The 18,107-nt window shown below is 39.7% G+C and overlaps 1 protein-coding gene across 6 annotated transcripts in view; it reads right to left on the reverse strand.

Moving 5' to 3' along the window:
* The window catches only part of SERGEF (secretion regulating guanine nucleotide exchange factor), a 141,147-nt gene that overhangs the window by 59,836 nt on the left and 63,204 nt on the right, over positions 1 to 18,107 (reverse strand). For 4 of the 6 annotated variants that reach the window (XR_014955961.1, XM_021525636.4, XM_085581481.1 and 1 more), the window contains exon 10: positions 4,042 to 4,078. The exons of 1 other annotated variant lie outside the window; for it this stretch is intronic. Coding sequence is in view for 3 of the 5 variants with exons in the window: in XM_021525636.4 (XP_021381311.3) it covers positions 4,042 to 4,078 (37 nt within the window). In the remaining 2 variants the exon portion in view is untranslated. Of the gene's footprint in view, positions 1 to 1,568; positions 4,079 to 18,107 lie in introns of those variants that run through there. One more of the 6 variants, XR_014955960.1, reaches the window with a different exon arrangement.

The following is an 18,107-nucleotide window of genomic DNA, read 5'->3' on the forward strand; positions in this document are numbered from 1 at the left end:
AAAACGAACCCTCTTCTGGAAGGGCCTGTGATTTAGCAGAAAGTTGAGAAGTGATTTTAAAATGTAATACTGTTGCAGTGAACACACTGAAACTCGGTGTGACCAGCCAGGGCCTTATCTCTTCACATATCACTTGTACTTCCATGTGCAAAACACACCTATAGGCTGGGTGGCCAGCTTGGGCTTTTAGGGTTAATTTTTACTGTTTTAACACTAATTACATGGTGCCCTCTCCATTACCATTACTCATGGGGGGAAAGCAGTGCTGAGTAAGTAACCTGAATAGGGAAAAAGCCAAAGGAGAGAGAGAGAAGTATCAAATGACTAATGATGACATGATTCATAACGCCCAGTTTCTCCTTGTGAACACCACTGCACCACCAGCACCTGCACTGACAGTGCCTCTGTGGTGTGGGTCACCACACAGCAGTGCCCAATAAGGATTTGGGGACAATCTCACTGAAGGATGTTTTAAATCCTCCATGCAAGAAGATGAGCAGAAGTCAGAATTCACTGTGCTGTCTATGAAAGTGCAAGAAAAAGCTTTTCACACTATCTGAAGTAGCCACATGTCCCAACATTTATCCCCTTCAAAACACCACACCAGAAAGTGTTAATCTGAAAGATCCACGTCTTGCTCTTCCAAACAAATTCCCCTTTGAAGGCTCCTTTAAAGTTGGACTTCAACAGAAACTAATTAGCTTTTAAAACAAGCACTTCTCCCTACATCTCCTCCAGTTTCTTTTGTTTAAAAGACTTTCATTAGTTTATACAGGTTGAGAAAATTACTAAAAGCAAGACCAAAAAGGGATATAATGCATTACCAAGGCTTTGGGGAGACAGACTATAGAACTGTCTTCTTTGTAATGATTTCTGGGGTGTTTTTCAACTACCTCCAGGAGGCTTGAATAAAATTCCATGGTTTAATTTTTACTAAAATAAGACATTTGCATTTGGAGGTGCTTCATGGCATTCTGTCCTGTGCTCTGTGGCTGCAGCACAGTCAAGGGATTGCTGCATTCAATAGCACCTCTACTTCTGCACAGTTAAAATTGCTTGATTACTTAAGTTGCAGTGTTGCATGAGCTGCGTGTTCTCTTCAAAGATAACTACTCTCTTTTTCAAAAAAGGAGCATCAAATTCTTACTGGGGAGTTGGTAGGAAACTGTTAAGAGCCTTCTCCATAAATACCATTTTTAAACACAGGCTTTCTAGGGTAAGAATCAAACATCCTTACCTTTTCGGTGCTGAAAACACTATAGATTCCCAAACCTGGAAATAGCCCAGCTTTGTCACAGTGATTTAGTTCCATTATGTATTTCAGTCATTCAAAACCTCTGTCTCAGTATCACAAAGTTCAGCACTAACATTGCAGCTACCACATTCAGGTAGAAAAGGCACCTTTGTGGTGCTCAGTAAGTACATACACAGTTTTCAGTGTAGCAAGGTGGTTTTCAGATATGTTATACAACATTTATTAAATAACTATCCATTTCTTTCAGTACAAAAATAGGCTGCCTACTAAGATGATTAATTCTTGACTGAGGTGAAAAGTGCAAGATCTCCTCTTACCAGGCAAGGATTTTTATTCTCAAGTGAAAAGTCATACAAACAAAAAATATTACAACATTTACAAAGTTTAGAATTAATTTCACAGTACAACCCAAAATGAAGATAAAAATGTGTTCTCACCAAGGGCTAGGAGTGAAAATGTTTACACTTTTTCACGTACTAATAGCAACTTTTAACTCATTAAGTTTAGAAAAGCAGGTACATTTCAAGATAACCCACATCTCATTCTCCTTTATATCAAACATTTACCTCCTGATCAAATGAAAACCAAAATACTACCAATATAGCCAAAAAAAAAGGAGCAAGTGTCATCACAGTGAAGAGAAAGACAAATTTTGCACTGACTTCAGTAGAAGAAAGCAAGAAAAGAGAATTCAAATAACTGAACTGTACAAATGGATGCAGACTATATAAAGTCACATGCAAAAACCTAACTGCTTACCAGCCTTAGAAATCAAACAACTTTGTATCACCAGCAAGATGATTGGAACACTACTTCAGCATTTGTGGAATGAATCATAAACCCAGCTTCTCCGGCCTAGAAATGTTTCTATTTAAAACATGATGCAACAAACAAAGCACAAGCACATTGGTATATATAGCCAGAAATACTGACTTGACTATTATATTGTTAAAGGCTTTTCAGTTTACCTGTCATACTGAACCTGAATTATTTCAGTTTAAAAGTCAATCATTCAAGCATTTACTAATTAAGACATGGATGATATAGTTGTTATAAATGAACTCTGCTTGAATGGTAAGTTATTAGAAAATTGTACAGTCAAGTAGACATATTCATAGAAATCCGTGTGATTTCTTTTAAGGACTATAACAGCTGACAGCTTTGAACCAAGAGTGGCCAGTGATCAAAGAAATCCTACCACAGAATGTTCTAAAAAGTCAACCTTTTAAAAGCATATGTAAAATTCAATTCAGACAAAATTGTATCATAGTTCTTTAGTTCAAAAAATTTGCAACATCACATTTCTGTTGTCCTTAAAATAAAATTGACTGGCTTCCAGCACTGATAATTTCCCCATTTAATTCAATGAGCATAGCATGCAGCTTAGATAGGCATATGGTGTTCTTTACATATGCAAAGTTTTTCATTTATTGTAACTTTCTTCTAGAATTTCTTTCCCCAACCCATTTTTTCCCAGAGATTTCTGCCTAGAAGGCAGAAAGCTTAAAAGGACATAAGCAGAGAGAAGGTTGTTCAAACTCAGTGCTTTGCTTTCATGCACATTGGAGGAATCTGCCAGCAGTACATTTTTACTTCATCAATTCAGCAAGAAGCAAGATTGCTCTTCAGTCGACATTCAGAAGCACCAGCCTGACAATTAATACAGGCATGTGACACTGAACAAGCAGGGAGAAGGCAAAAGGAAAAATCGTTTCTTAAATCCAGCCATAAACTTAATAGGACTTAACGAGTTCACTACAAGGTTTAACTGGAGAAGGATAATTAGGAAATATACTACAGTAGATATGGAAATAAAGAAAATGCCACCTTTGTGGCCACTTAACAAAACCTAAAAAATTAGAGCATGGAAAGCAGATTGAATACCAAATAGCTGTTTTTCTCTACCTCTGTCAAACCACACTTTTGAAAATTAAGGAAATTCTTTACTTGACACCTCAACGCATCAGTCATGACAATCCAAAACATCTACGTGCATGGAGTGCTGCTTCATTTCCAGCTCTCATTAGCATAGAATTCCTTTCTTCATCTGTCTTGCCTTGTCTATTAATGGGGATAATTATGCTGACCTCCTTTAGAAAGCACTTGAAAATCTACAGTTAAAAATGTTCCCAAACAAGTAATTATATAGAATAGCAATCATGTATCAAACTTCAGCTATCAACTCATCACATGAAAGCAAGAATCTGATTGTTCCTGGAATTAGTACACAAAATTCAATTTCTCCACCGACATTAGCTTCCTAGTACTTCCATCATTATTACTCCAGCTGCATTATGCTAAAATGCACTAAAGAACCTGTCTACCACTGACTGACATTTTGAAAATTTTCCAAGCTTTGAACAACAAAAGACCCTGGACTCTTTTCAGCAATAATTTCCATGTTAATAATTTCCATCTTGTTAAACAAAGATACTTTTGACCAGCATCAAGCTTAGATGCTATTCTGAATCTGCAGCCTGGATTGTTGCAATGGCTCCAACCTAAAAGAGGCTGTAACACTTTGCAAATGTATTTTCCTGTTAAATCTATCAAATCCCCCCCTCCTTACAGGGACTGGTCTACAAGGCCACAATTTCATGACCACCACTTCCTGTCACCACCTTCCCTTCTTCTTTCCTCTAGATCTATATGTTACTTTCCTCCTTTCAGCTGCACACGATGCCCATAATAATTCAATATGTTTGATGTACACTTTTTTCTTTCATCTTGTGCTACTGAAAATGAAAAAAAGGTGAGAGGATTTGTTATAAAATTAACCTACTTACCAACTATTGCCAGATTATGCTCTGAGCCACATGCAATCTGAAAAAGAAATATGAATTATTAAATCAGAACCTACCTACCAGTAAGAGGACAGTCACAATTATGACAGAAAATTAAAAATTAACCTAAAACAAACAGCTACAATTTGTAGACTGCAAAATCAAGGTTGTGTTCTCACTCTTAAATGGAATTTCATTTGTAGACTCACTTGGGGGCTTAGTGACAGGAGTGCATGTTTGTTTGTTTAATAAAGAGGTATTTTCTTTTCAAAGACAGACATTTCAACCCTTTCAAGCAAGACTGGCCGTGATTCCACAAAAACATCACACCTTTGACAACATCCCCCACTGGATCCAGCAAGAGGCACAGAGGAAACAGAGATTAATCTGCAGAGAGACAGCTGGGAATCAAAAGAGTGATTAAGATCTCCATCTCCCTTAGCCATACTGTTTTCCAGCTGACCCCTGAGGAACTGCTCAAAGTACACAGGCTCAGTGTGATAAACCTGAGGTGATATGATCCCTATGGGCATTTGCCTAGAATGGAGAAAAACCACCCTGGATTCAACCCTTCTGTTAGCTCATTAATGATGGAAATCAGTTATGGATTTCTTTTCAAAGCATATAGTTCAGGTATTTTTCATCTTTCCTTGTAGCTGCTGTGAACATGTCTGATGTTTAAGTTGCTTTGGTGTACTGTTTGTAAGTTGCCCACCAATGACAGTAACACGGGCACCAAGGGCACTCCCCTGTCCTCACTGCAAGGGCCTGTCTTTCCCACAGAATTTCTTTTGCAAGGTCACCACTGGCATAATTGTCTGATGTAAGAGATTTAACTTCTCACAAGGTTACTCTGCTGAGTGTCCTCAAGTATTTAATTTAAATAAAAGCAACCCCCTCAAAATCCTGTATCCAGTTCACGGTCTTGAAACTACTTGTCCATTATACCTAATACTGAGCTGGAGAAAATTAATAATCACATTCTTCTTAAAGTATATTTGCAATGGCAAAATATAATGCAGGAGTATATGCTCAATTATATTAAAAAATAGAAGTCCATTACATCAAAAGTTTATATGGTTCTGTGCACGCATAACTTTATAGCTTTTGCAGCCAGAGAAACAGCTATAATCACCTCCATGTCTGCAGAACATAAAACCATAGAAGTTAATAAAAAAGGCTTTGTGCTCAGCCCACTGTGCTTGAGTATTTACTGGTGAAGAGACACCCAAGACTGACACACTGAGTAGCTTGATCTCTTGTGCTACAAATGAACGCCACAATCACTACTACTCACATTTTACCCATGTCACAACTGCTACATGAAAACATTTGGGCAAAGCCATCCCAACACAACAATGGGAAGGAAGAAGAAAAAAGCTCTTTAGAATAAAGGTGCTTAGACAACATATTAAACCATTTGGGAAAACGGGGCAAGAAAAATAATTCAAGTCACAGCACATTCCAGCGTGGCCTTATCTTCAGAAAAATCAAGACAAAGCAGCAGGAAAAGCAATGCCTTTGCAAGAACATTAGCAGGACTGCATCGAGTCCTTTATTCCACAACACTGCAGACAGGAAAAGCTCCAAGTCCCAACCATTAAAATACATATATTACTGCCATACCCCACCTCACTATCCTCACCACTAGACTGAGCCCTACACAGCAGCAGGGCTAGCTCCTAATGCCTATTTACTGGCTAATGCTCCCACCTGTGCTTCTCAGGCTTATAAGCTGATGCCATGGCAACAAGATCCACACATGGAAGCACATGCAAAGGCTTTCTAGCAAAAACAGCAAAATTCTCATCTTCACCAAGTGCTGAAAAATGGATATACTGAAGTCGCTGCTAATAGATAAATAAATTTTATCTGAGGTGTGAATAATCTTGGCTAATTCCCTAGGAAATACACTGACACAGGCAGAGATTCAAAAGCACTGGCACAAAAGAACTGCTCAGCTGGGTGGCTGACACTGACAGGACCTGCTCCAGAAACACTACATTAAAAAAAAAAAGGTGGGAGGAAAAAAAAAAAAAGCCCCACACAAACAAGGTGTTATTTAGATTGTAAAATACCACCCCTTGCAAAGAAGTTGGTTATTTTTTTCTGCATCCAATAGCAGCAGGTATAGAGCCTGCAAAGCAGATAAAAGAATGGTGGCAATCTCAAACAGCTTTGCTCATGTAGCTGTGACTCTGGCCACAGCTCAGAGCCTCCCACTAGCCAGCTATCAGCTGTAAGGGACTCGGGCAAATTGCTGCATTATACAGACTGCCCTGTCCTGGGCATCTGCCCCCCAAGGCAGCCACTGATGGCCAACATGCTGCAGCTCTGGGGCTGATGGGGTACAAGCGACTGCAAAGCACAAAAACACCTCTTCTGGGGGGGTAAAAGGAACCTCAAGTGGAGGTTTCCCACTTGAGGGAAAGGAACCTCAGTGAAGTGCCAGCTTTGTTAACAACTGAAACCAAGTAAAATCACAAGGTGCTGAAGGCAGTGCCCTGGATTCACCCTCAACAGCCCAGAGCAAAGACAGCAGCAGTTCTGTGCTCCAAGTAGAATTTGCTCGATTTAGAGCACAAGGTTCACCACACCTCTGCCTTATCACAGGGTGTCACCACCTGACAACACAGACTTTGTAGGAACCCCCAGATAAAAAAAAAACCTACCATAGAGAGCTCTAAATTTAGTTTCTTGGAACACCTCGTCCATCATCCATGCTCCTTGCTACAGGCTATACCATCCACCCATAGAATTCCTGCTGGCCTGCACACCTATACCTCTGGAGCTCAGGAGGGACCACACCACAGAGGTGAGGCAAGGTTGCCACTGCTTAATGTACATTGAAGCCTTGCAGGTATTTCACAACATCTTTCTTACAATAAAGTTTAAAATGTGGCACCCTGTCAGAATCTGAGGTATTGATGATTCTGAGATTGTAGAAAGCCTCTGTCTTTCTGCCCCATTGCCAAAGAAGAAATCATAATTCGTCTGTGCTGTTTTCAAGGTTGTTTATTCTGTTTATCTCTAACATGTTCTGCTGCCCTGCCGCAGCTCTGTCCTGCAGGGCAGCGTGTGGGGCTCTGCCTTCAGTGGGATGTTACAAACATTAAATACCAGAAACTCCCTGTGCTGGATTTACAATAATGTGCCAATATCTGTCACCTACGTTGAACAGTGTATCTCCAGCCTAAACCAACAGAAAAATGCCAACACCACAGTGAAACATGGAGGGCATGAAGAAGGAGAAAAAGGACAAGACACACCCAATTTCCTCCATCTTGTCCCCTTTGAACCCCTTATCTAGAATCCTAAAATTTTACTTTTGCACCTGTGCTACACTTAATTATTACTTATATCAAACACTCAGAGCTTGTAATTCATCCTGTAAGATTGAAAACTGTTTTCCATGGACAGAGATCACAGACAGTGTCTCTGGGGGCTCTGTACAGGGTGGTTCCTGCCCCCCTGCCAGGGTCCCAGGGCAGCCAGAGGGAAGCCCTGGATTCCCACAGCACCCCCTATTCTCTGTGACTCCCCACAACAGGCAACAATCAGCCAGGAATGATTGATTTGCTGGTCCAAATACAGACCAGCCAGAGAACAGCATTGCTGAACAGATGTTTTATGCTCACATTAGATGCAATAATCTCTGCAGTCAGTGCAGGTCACTGGGAGAAGCCTGCTATTCACTGCAGTAACTATAATTTTCTGGCTACTTCTCTTCTGTCCCCACCCCCAATGTGCTGCAGGGAAATTAAATTCCAACAGACATCTGCATGCTTCCAGTGGGTTAGTACATTCAGGGATGCTTATAAACACACAATAATGCTTTCTAATTAGGCAATAATTTTACATTATGTTTTAATTGAAAAAAAAATCACTAAACTTAATAACAAATCAGAGACTGTTACTGAGCAAAGCATTCTGTGAGTTTAAGAAATGCAACTCTCTACACAGTAAACAATTCACATTAAAGTTCTCAGTTTGGAGGAAAATTGGAGAAGTTGTAAAGGATATTGTGATCGCTATATAAATGATCTCAAGGCATGTGACAAATGTCTATAAGGCAGGCAAAGAATGCTTAGGGACCATTTCACCCAGAACTTATTTACCTTATTATCTGTGGTCTTTCAACCATACATAAATTGTTTCTTCCCTTAAAATGTGTGCTAGCAAGCTGTTTTGTACCTGGCAATGGCTGTGGTTCAGATCCATCCATCCAGAATTAACACGTCTGGTGTAAGGAGCCAAGGGACCAGCATTTTATTAATCATAGATAGTATGATAAATAGCCTAATCACAGACATAAGGTGCAAGGATGCTGAGGAAAGACCTTAGCACAGCAACCACAAACTCTGGGCAAAACACCAACACCTTTCTGCAGCCTACATATATGCTTATGGCCCAGTCCTAACAAAAATTGACTGAATGTAAAATCAATGGGCTATGCAAAAAAGATTAAATATTTCACTTAAGAATAAAGTATTTTTCCTGCCTTAAAAGAACTACATGAAGAAGCAAAATAATGTTTAGTACATGTAATGCAAACATTCCCATATATAACTGAGTGTGTGTATAGATATAAAAAAGAAAAGATATATCTATATATATATGCATATTAGGAAAAGAAGGTTATCTACTAAACAAGGTATTTATCAGAGAAGAAAGTTCAGACAGAGCACCACTGTTACTATCTGGGATAGAGATCTCACCTTTGCATACAGCAAAGGAACACACACAGGACAAGACTCCTGTGGATATTAAAACACACGGTCTCCCTTAGATTTCAAAAGGTAATTAAGAGACAAAACCACCTTTTGCCAACCATACCCTAAGGGACTTCTGAGTACTGTAACAAAACAAGTCTGACAGAGTGTATAAAAATCCAAGTTTCAGGCTAGTACCATGACCACAAGGCTATTCTTTCTTTTCTTTCTGCAACCCCAGGACTTTGAGTGCAACCCAGGAAAAAAATTGAATCAGAACTGCAGACAAAGTCAACTTCCCACTGCAGCAGAGGGGAAGGGACCGTACAGGAGAGGGTGCAAGGAAGAGGCACAGGGAGCTGGCCTCACAAGAGGGATTGCAATATGAAAAATCACAAGCATCCAAACATCAAGGTGTTAAGCTAGAGCAACAAAAATACATCAATGCCATTTATTTTTGTTTCACCCTATAAATGCACGTTAATTCCCTTTAGTACAATTATTTCCCAAAACATGAAAGGCTGTGGAGGCTTCTAACACTTCTTAGAGGTGAGAGCATGACGTGAAAAGATTTTTAAGGACGAATGAAGAGCTGATGTTTAAGCTGCATGCAGATTCTAGTTTCTGTCTTGCTAATGGCACCAAAGCTCTACTTCAGGGAGAGGGCAGGGGGCAAGGGAAGGAAACCTCTGAAAGGGTGGGGACATAAGTACTTTTATGGAGGACTTCAGCCATGGTATCTCATGTCTTTTGACAAATTTCAACATAACGAAATGCCAGGGCCAGGAGTGGCAAATTTTATTCTTTCTGAGATCAGTCCTAATGGAAGGAGAGGAGGTGACCGAGAGACTGCAGATCAAAGCTTATGTAAGGCAGGGAATCTTCTCTCCTGGAGCTGTTCTTCCATGCCTTGATTAATGTGTCCTAACAACAATTTGTACTGTTTGACACCCTCGGTGCAACTACATTTGTATGCAGAATTCTATTGATGTGTAAAAATAAAGTAAAAGGAATCTAATTAGCAAAGCTGTCCTGCTTCCAATGATCCTTTACTAAGAACTCTGTGTTCCTCTTCTGGATCATTTGACTCCTGATGGATAAGAAAGCAGCTCGCTAACCTAGACACATTCCTTGGCCAGCATAAGACTAACTTCAGTTTAATGCAGAACATGCTCCTAGCTGTTGGCTGCAGCAGGTGAAAAGCAAGAGGGCTACTGCCCTGTAGATGACAGGATATTTTCAATTTTTCATCAAATAATCTTATTTTCTATTTAACTCAGATTTTTTTTTTTTGTAGTTGAGATTGGCTTTTTAGTCTTTATGTAGTTTTACTTTCCCCTACAAGAAAAAAATTCACAATAGAATTCAAACTAAATGCACATAACAGGTTCTGGAAGAAAACATTTCTTCTCAAAATACACCTGACCCAAACCCAATGTACCATGTGAATGAACCTTTGCAAGCATGGAGAAGAGGAAGCATTAAGGCATTGCCAGGATGCAGTGAGCTTTCAAAGGAAGATTTTACAGCTCTCTGTAGCTTCCAGAATTATGATCTATGCCCTCCCTGCCTGAAAGTAATTCCAAGCCTGAGTCACTTGTAGCACAAGACACAAAATTCTTTTCCCCTGTGCAGCATTTCCCTCGCTTCTCTACCCACTGTTTTCAGAGTCCCATCTTCCATCACTCAATGCCAACTGCCTTACAGTTACCAAAAAGCCAGCTGGCCAACACCAAGAGCTGGCCTTCACACCCTCCAGGCATGTGACACATATTTGTGTCTCTGCACACCTTCCCTCCCCGTGACACTAACCACAGGTGAGAAATGGCTCTGCTCTCCCCTGACTGAGCACCACACTTCCAGGAATGCCTTCTTGTGGTAACAGGGTGCACTTGAACTTCTGTGATTCAGCCAGTGCACCTTGGGTCTCAAGCGCTTGCACAAGATGGAAACATAATTGTTAAGTACAAAATAAAAAAAATAAAAAAAAAACACCAAACCACAAACAGCAACAACAAAAATAACCCAACCATCAATAAGAAAAAAACCCAACTACCCACACAAAAATCCCCCAAACAGCCAAAATAAAACCACATACCAAAAACCAACTAATCTTTTAGTATCAAAGAGGAAACACCACAACCCCAAAACCCTATCATTAGTGGTAAGGCACAGGAGATGAAAATAAAAGAAGGAAAGAAAAGATAGTTGTTAAAGCAGCCAACATTTTCTCTAAAGGTTTACATCACAGAAACACAAGTGCACCTCCTAAGCCTACTTGAAGGGAGGTCACATTGAAAAACTGGGCACACTGAAAATATTTTAATTCATATGGAAAAAATTTAATATTGAGTATTTGCCTAAAGCTGAGAATGGAAAAACTGAGGTCAACACAGAGTAAGATCTGTGTCCACCTATGAAAAAAACCCTCATCTTTAGATGACTCCAGAACAACAAAAAGTGCTGAGATCTCAGTAAGAACACTCAGTGGTATTAGGTTTTAGTCGAATGACAAGAATGCAGCCAAAACAAGTGTGATAAAAATCTTTACAAGTCAGCAAGGTCAGCTGGCTCTTCTCTCTTGCCTCAAGATTTTCCAATTAGTTCTTGTACCCTTCTTCAGGCAGTTCTCTCCCTCCCTGGGGGTCCAGAAAACATTAGTAGCTTTCATTCCAGGAAGATCAAGCTCTGCCATGTTTGTATCCCTCAGCCTCACTGGTCCATCAAAATTTTCCATTTTTGTAATCAAGACTTCAGCCACAAAGCAATTTTTGTCTGTCCTTTCATCATTTTAAAAATGAACCAAATAATCGTCATTCAATTTCAGTTTGTTTCCCGTAACGAGCTCTCCATTCAGTCTTCATCATATTGTGAAAATTAAGACTAAAGTATTCCTGATTGAAAAAGAAATCATTCATCACAGCAGCCCTGTTGATGTGTACATACTCCTAAACCTATGACTATGCACTGCAAATCCCACAAGACCAAAATCCTTACTAACATTACAGACATCCAGATATGAGCTAGAAGAACGGGGTCTTCAGCAAATGCATAATTTTACCCAAGGGAACTTCTTCAACATTTGTCTCAAAATTACTTTGATTTGGATTGTTTCACACACAATTCCCAGCTCCTTGCAGTCTCAGTGTCACTCTCTCATGAATTGGAAGAGAGGCACTAAGACTAATATCTTACAATCTATTTAGGTTTGCTTTGGGGACTGCAGCTAGTTTGCTCTTTATTTGAGGCCACAAATACCATTTTGACATAAGAAATTAAAGAAGCCAAGGCCACAAAAACACAAAGTTTCAAAACCTCCTTATACACTGATTTGTCTCTACCATCAACACACACATCCTTACGATCAGATTATTCTGATGTTTTCAGGTCAAGAACTGTGGCTTGCATGCAAAAAGCCCACTCAGTATCTGGCTTTTCTTTCTATTGTACATAAAAACAGCAAAAAGACAAAAAAATCACTATAGCATATAAATGTCATCATTATCTATGTGAATGTGCTAATTTCTAGTACTCTGAAATTAATGCAAAGGTTCTGTTAAACAATGATTGCAGACATTCTGTCGAAGTATATATCGTTATTAATCATGTTATAGGCTTAGAATAAAAGTCATGAAAGCATGTTATTATTTGACAACAAAACACTGAATTCCACTTAAACAACCACATCCTTTTGTGGATGTATAACTGCAGTTTTAAGTTTCAACAGAATCTGGGTTTCACATCTCTTTTCCTTGTGGCAAAACACTCCACCGTTCTTAATGCATTTGGAATATTTTCTGGAATACTCAGTGCAGCTGGGGAGAATCAGAGAGCAACCAAACACACATATCATGGGCACTGAGCTCTCTCAGGAACTCGGCTCTACCCAAACTGTGCTGTTACTGCAAGACGTGTCACTACAATTCTTCTCCACAACAAACACACTGCAGTGAACTCGGGACACGCAGCCTGCAGGATTACACAATAGCACAAAGCCTGGCATTTTTGTAGAGTTCAAAAGAAAAACAGCACTTCTTATGAAGTTCATACCCTCAAACAACTGCCTGTCAGGGTGTTCTAACTGGAGGCTGTGAAGAGGCAGCCAGTGTCCCTAAAATACCCCTGTAAAGGAGGCAAGTGCTGCAGTGTGGCTGTGGCCAGACAGGAGCCACTTCACCAGGGCCAGAGGGAACTGCCCCCACCACTGCCAACATCCTTACAGTATTTTCTTCTTTCACATGCTTTTTACCCATGCTATCCTTCATAAAAAACTGCACCAAAACCCCCGGCAGTATTATCAAAATTATGTCACTAATAACGGCATTATGGAATATTACCCTTATTTTACAGTGCAGAGGCTTTTTTACTTCTTCCACCAATAACTCCAAATTTATGATAGAATTTTAAACATCTCAGTTCAACTTCCAGCCCTGGGATGTGGGAAGACTAATTTTCAGGGAAATTACTAAATGTTCAAGGAAGCTCTCACACAAAATTGGATTGAACTTTCATTTCTATGCTAGCCCTGCTGACTTTAGTGTGTACTGCTGCTTGTGTAAACTGGCAGTACACAAGTACAGCGTCATTGAAGGAAATTAAAAAACCTACTTAATTTCCAAAACATTTTATGTTATTCGAAAGAAATGAGCAGGTTATTTAAAGTACTGGACTACTCCTGTGTAATATCATTAGAAGCATCCCTTACTGAACCCAATGCCTTCAGGAAATATTATTCAAGACAACTAGCAGCTGTTCAAGAAGGCAAATCTTTGCCTGATTTCCAGCACAACACTCACTGACCTCTCCCTCCCCCACAAACATGCACATAAAAATAAAAATGTTATTGACATAACTCGTAGCCAAAGGAACACCTGCACATTAAGAAGTTCTCCTAAAATACAGCAAAATAAATAACAGAAGAAGACAAAAACATTTTTTCATACACCAACTACCTCAGCTTAAGGACAGAATTTTCTTGGTTCATTTACTTTCCAGAAGAGCTGCAGGCATGCAGCTTCTATATCCTTGTACAAAAATACCAAGCCATGAATTTTGCTGACTGTCGCTCCCTTACCTCTCCAAATAAATGGTGCTTATGTCTTTAGGGTATCATGTAACTCTGCTCTTCAATGTTGGATTCTCTGTTTCTGTAGCACTTACAGCACAGCTCCCTAAAGCAAGCTTGCTGGAAATAAATAAAATGTAAACTTGCTTAGAGTCCAATGCAAAAATTAATAAGAAAGCTATTCTGAATAAATAAAATTACCATTTGAAAGGGCTCAAGTAGAGACTGAGCCCTGATGCTATACACAAAGGAAGAATTAGGGAAAAGAACATGTCTGAAGTGACTCTACACAGCTGATAAAAAGGCATTTTTATTAAAAAGCTGAGCTATGGAATCATTCAGATTCAAAAAGATGTTGGAGAATATCAATAAAAATACTGAACAGGGCTGGACCCAACACTGAGCCCTGGGGAACATCACTGGTGACCAGACACCACCCAGACTCAGTTCCCTTTTACCAACACTCTCTGGGCCCGACCAGACAGTTTTTTACCCACCAAAAAAATGCATTTGTCCAAGCCATGGCCTGCCAAGTTCTCCAGGAGAACACTGTGGATAATGGTGTTAAAAGCTTTACTGAAGTCCTGGTAGACAACATTCACAGCCCTTTCCTCATCCACTGAGCAGGTCACCTTGTCAAGTAGGACCACTAGCCTTTCATGAACTCCTGCCTGATGCCCCCAGTTGTCCTGCATGTGACACTCAGGACAATCTGCTCCGTGACCCTCCCAGGTACCAAAGTCTGTAGCTGACAGGCCTGTAGCTCCCCAGATCCTCCTTCTGGCCACTCTTGTAACTAAGTACAACATTTGTCAATCTCCCCAGTGCATCAGTACTGCTGATAAAGGATGGAAAGTGGCTCAGTGAGCAATTCCATTAACTCCCTCCCTACCTTTGAGTGGACCCCTCTGGCCTGAAAACTTGTGTCTTAGTGCTCAGTGACCATTTCCCCTTGGATTATGGGAGGTTCATTCTGCTCCCCATTCCTGTCCTTCATCTCAGGGGATTGAGCACCCAGAATAAAACTTGCCTGACTATTAAAGGCTGTGGCAAAGAAGGCATTACACAGCTCAGCCTTTTCCTTATCCTCTGTCACCCTATATCTCCCCCACATCCAATAAAGGATGGAGATTCTCCTTAGCTCTCCTTTTGTTGCTAATATACTTACAGAAAGATTTTTATTGTCTTTTATGGAAATAGCCAGATTGAGTTCTAGCTGGCCTCTGGCCCTTCAAAGTTTCTCCCTGCATGACCTCATGATATCCCTGTAGTCATCCTGAGCTGCCTACCCCTTCTTCCAAAGGTGATAAACCCACCCTTTTTTTGCCTCTGAGATCCAGCCAAAGATCCCTGTTCAGCCAGGCTGGTTTTCATGCACCAGCTCTTCTTTCACCACATAGGGACATCCTGCTCCTGTGCCTTTAGGATTTCCTTGTTGAAACATGTCCAGCCTTCCTGACTTTCCTGCCCTTCAGTATTGCCTCCTAAGGGACTGTCAACCAGGCTCCCAAACAGTTTGGAAATCCAAAGTAATAGTTCTGCTGACCCCCTTCCTTACTTTTCTTTTCCTACAAAGGGAACAGGATGGATAATGAAGGATCTGCAATGTGAATTCATTTAGAGTTCTTGAATCAAAACTCCAGAAGAAGTTCATAAAACTTGATAAATGGGCAAGACTGAGACAGAAAATTTACCATGGTCATGTACAGCATAATAAATCTTTCTGGATACCAAAAAGAATCATTTAGACTCTTCATATATACAGAAAGATTCTAAACTAGTTGGAACCTCTCAGGGGAACTATATAGCATCACTGTGGACAATTCATCAGAAATATCTATTCAATATGTAACTGCAACACTAAAAGCAAGGAATTCGATTAGTCCTAAGCACACAAACAGTCCTGGTAATTTTTTAATACCAGTGATTCCACAAGAAACACATTTTTGATAAAGACTTCAATTTACAGGGATATTTCTAGGACTTCTCAGAGCCAAGTTATAATTTTTTCACAGCTTTTTATTTTTTTTGTTATTGCAATTGTGTATCTTTCTAATTTCCTGATCAGAATTCCATACACTATACAGGCAACTGCCTGACAGAAATCCAAGTATATTAGGCCTGCACTTGACATCGATGCATTTATCAAACTTTTATCTCACAAAAAATACGTATCACATTAGAATGACAAGATATATTTTCCATAGTCACATACTCACTTGCAAGCAACTACATCATCATCCTTTAATCTTTTATTGATCCAAATTCATGTCAGGCACACCATTACTTAGCCAAGGCAAATACCAGGCTGACAGGCCTAAAATTATTTGAGTCATTTTGTTCAGTCCTTTAAAATACTGGCAGGGCATTGTCTTCCAACCAATCTTCCGAAACTTACCTGACGTTCTGAGAAAAAATTATTACATCAACAACCTGTACAACACTTGGGCCATCTCTCCTTAAACCCTGAAAAGAACAAGTTTCAGCCTTGACTTTTAAAATTCTGCCTCTAGAGGCTGAAAAAAATGCTGGTATGGAGAAGAGAATCTCATCTCTTTATGATACTTCTGCTTTTTCCCCTAAATGCAAAATAGAAAATTCGACTAACACAGAATTTGCCTACCCAGGGTTTTGCCAATAGACATATTTAAGATGTTTTAGTATTAACAGTGCATAGTCTCTTTTATTTGTCTGAGAGCAAACTCACCCTCAGTACCTTTTCCTATCCCTCTTAACTGGAGCTGGTCATTCTGTGCTCCTGTGGTAGCTCAAAGGCCAGGCTGTATCCAGTGCCCAACATTTTAGTTCAGGGGAGTACAAAGGATTTCCCACCTGTTGGGGGAATACTTAAGAGGATACCCCTTAAAACCTCTTATTTCCAACTTGTTAATGACTTAGAAACAGGTAATGCATTTTTAATATAAAATGCCCATTTTACTTCTATAAACCTACTTGGTTCTTCCTGAGTAAATTGTAACCACAGACACTGATATTGCAATCACAACTTTTTTCGTAAGGTTTCATACTGGAATATGTTGTTGCATCATGGCTTAAAGGACACCGAGGAGGGCAGAGATATTGTCAGTGGCTTTCTGCATTAATTCATCTGTCTTCCTGCTGCTCAGAAAGATTACAACATTCCCACGTGCACAGAAGTCAGGCTCCGATCCTCCTACTGTTAAATCACATTTTTCCTGTTGCTCTCACAGGGTGGCTCTGTAACAGCACACAGGAATCATCAAGACAGACAAGACAATTTTTCAAATAACATTTCATGAGTAGTGCTATATTCTCATTATAAAAAGAATGGATGCTTTAAAATAAATCCTGAAGACAGGAACACATTCTCTACTACAACTAGAGAATCATTGCGACTCTGTATATTTATATATATCTGTATATATATAAGATATTAGATATATATTATTAAATGTATATCTGTAATATATCTGTATATTTATTGATAAGAAATCTCTTCACAATACCTGTTTTCCTTTCAATTTAGAAATTATTAGTTACATAATATGTGGTTTTAAAATTTTAGCTTCATCTGACAGTCTGTGCCATTCTTGACAGAATACAAAATATAGAAACTCTCAAGAACAGAGTTTTAATATATTTTACTAAAATAGCAGCATTTTTGCAACAGATGAAAAGTACTGCAGGTTATATTAAAGTCAACAGCCCACCAGACTTCACTACTAATTACAAAACACACCCACTTCTTGTGCATTTGTAATTCCAAGTGGCATCACTGTTTAACTGGAAATCAAGAGGCTGCAATTCTCCCTATTTTAGAACCTTCCAGACATTTGGTGAACTCATTTAACCTAAAGCGAAATATGAAGCCCAGCTAAGAATAACAACAGGAGAGCCCTCTCTGGATATTCTTGAATGTGATTAAACTGAAGCAGCACTGCAGAACACAAAAACCTACCCTCATCTGCCTTGAGTTCTCAGTCAATCAGCTTCAGAAGTGATTTACTCTCACAAGGAAGGTCATCATATGTGCAAGGTCAAGAACTACTGCTCAAATGTGCTGTGCAGGAGGTGACCTGTGTGTTCTCCTGCCTACTCGTGATGTTTACACATCAGCAAATACCAGGAGTGTTGGAGGCTGGCAGTAACCAAAGATTTTGCCATTCTGACTTGAGCACTCTCTGGCCAACACACCATTCCTGGACACAGAACACTTTAGAGCTGGAGCTCACACTCCCAGTCTACTGATGCACATGGGGTTAAACAATTACTTCTTTGTCCAGACTCCCCAGTTTCCACAGTAAACAAAAGGC

The sequence above is a fragment of the Lonchura striata genome, chromosome 5, assembly GCF_050655825.1.
Source record: "Lonchura striata isolate lonStrDom1 chromosome 5, ASM5065582v1, whole genome shotgun sequence".
Classification (NCBI taxonomy): Eukaryota; Metazoa; Chordata; class Aves; order Passeriformes; family Estrildidae; genus Lonchura; species Lonchura striata.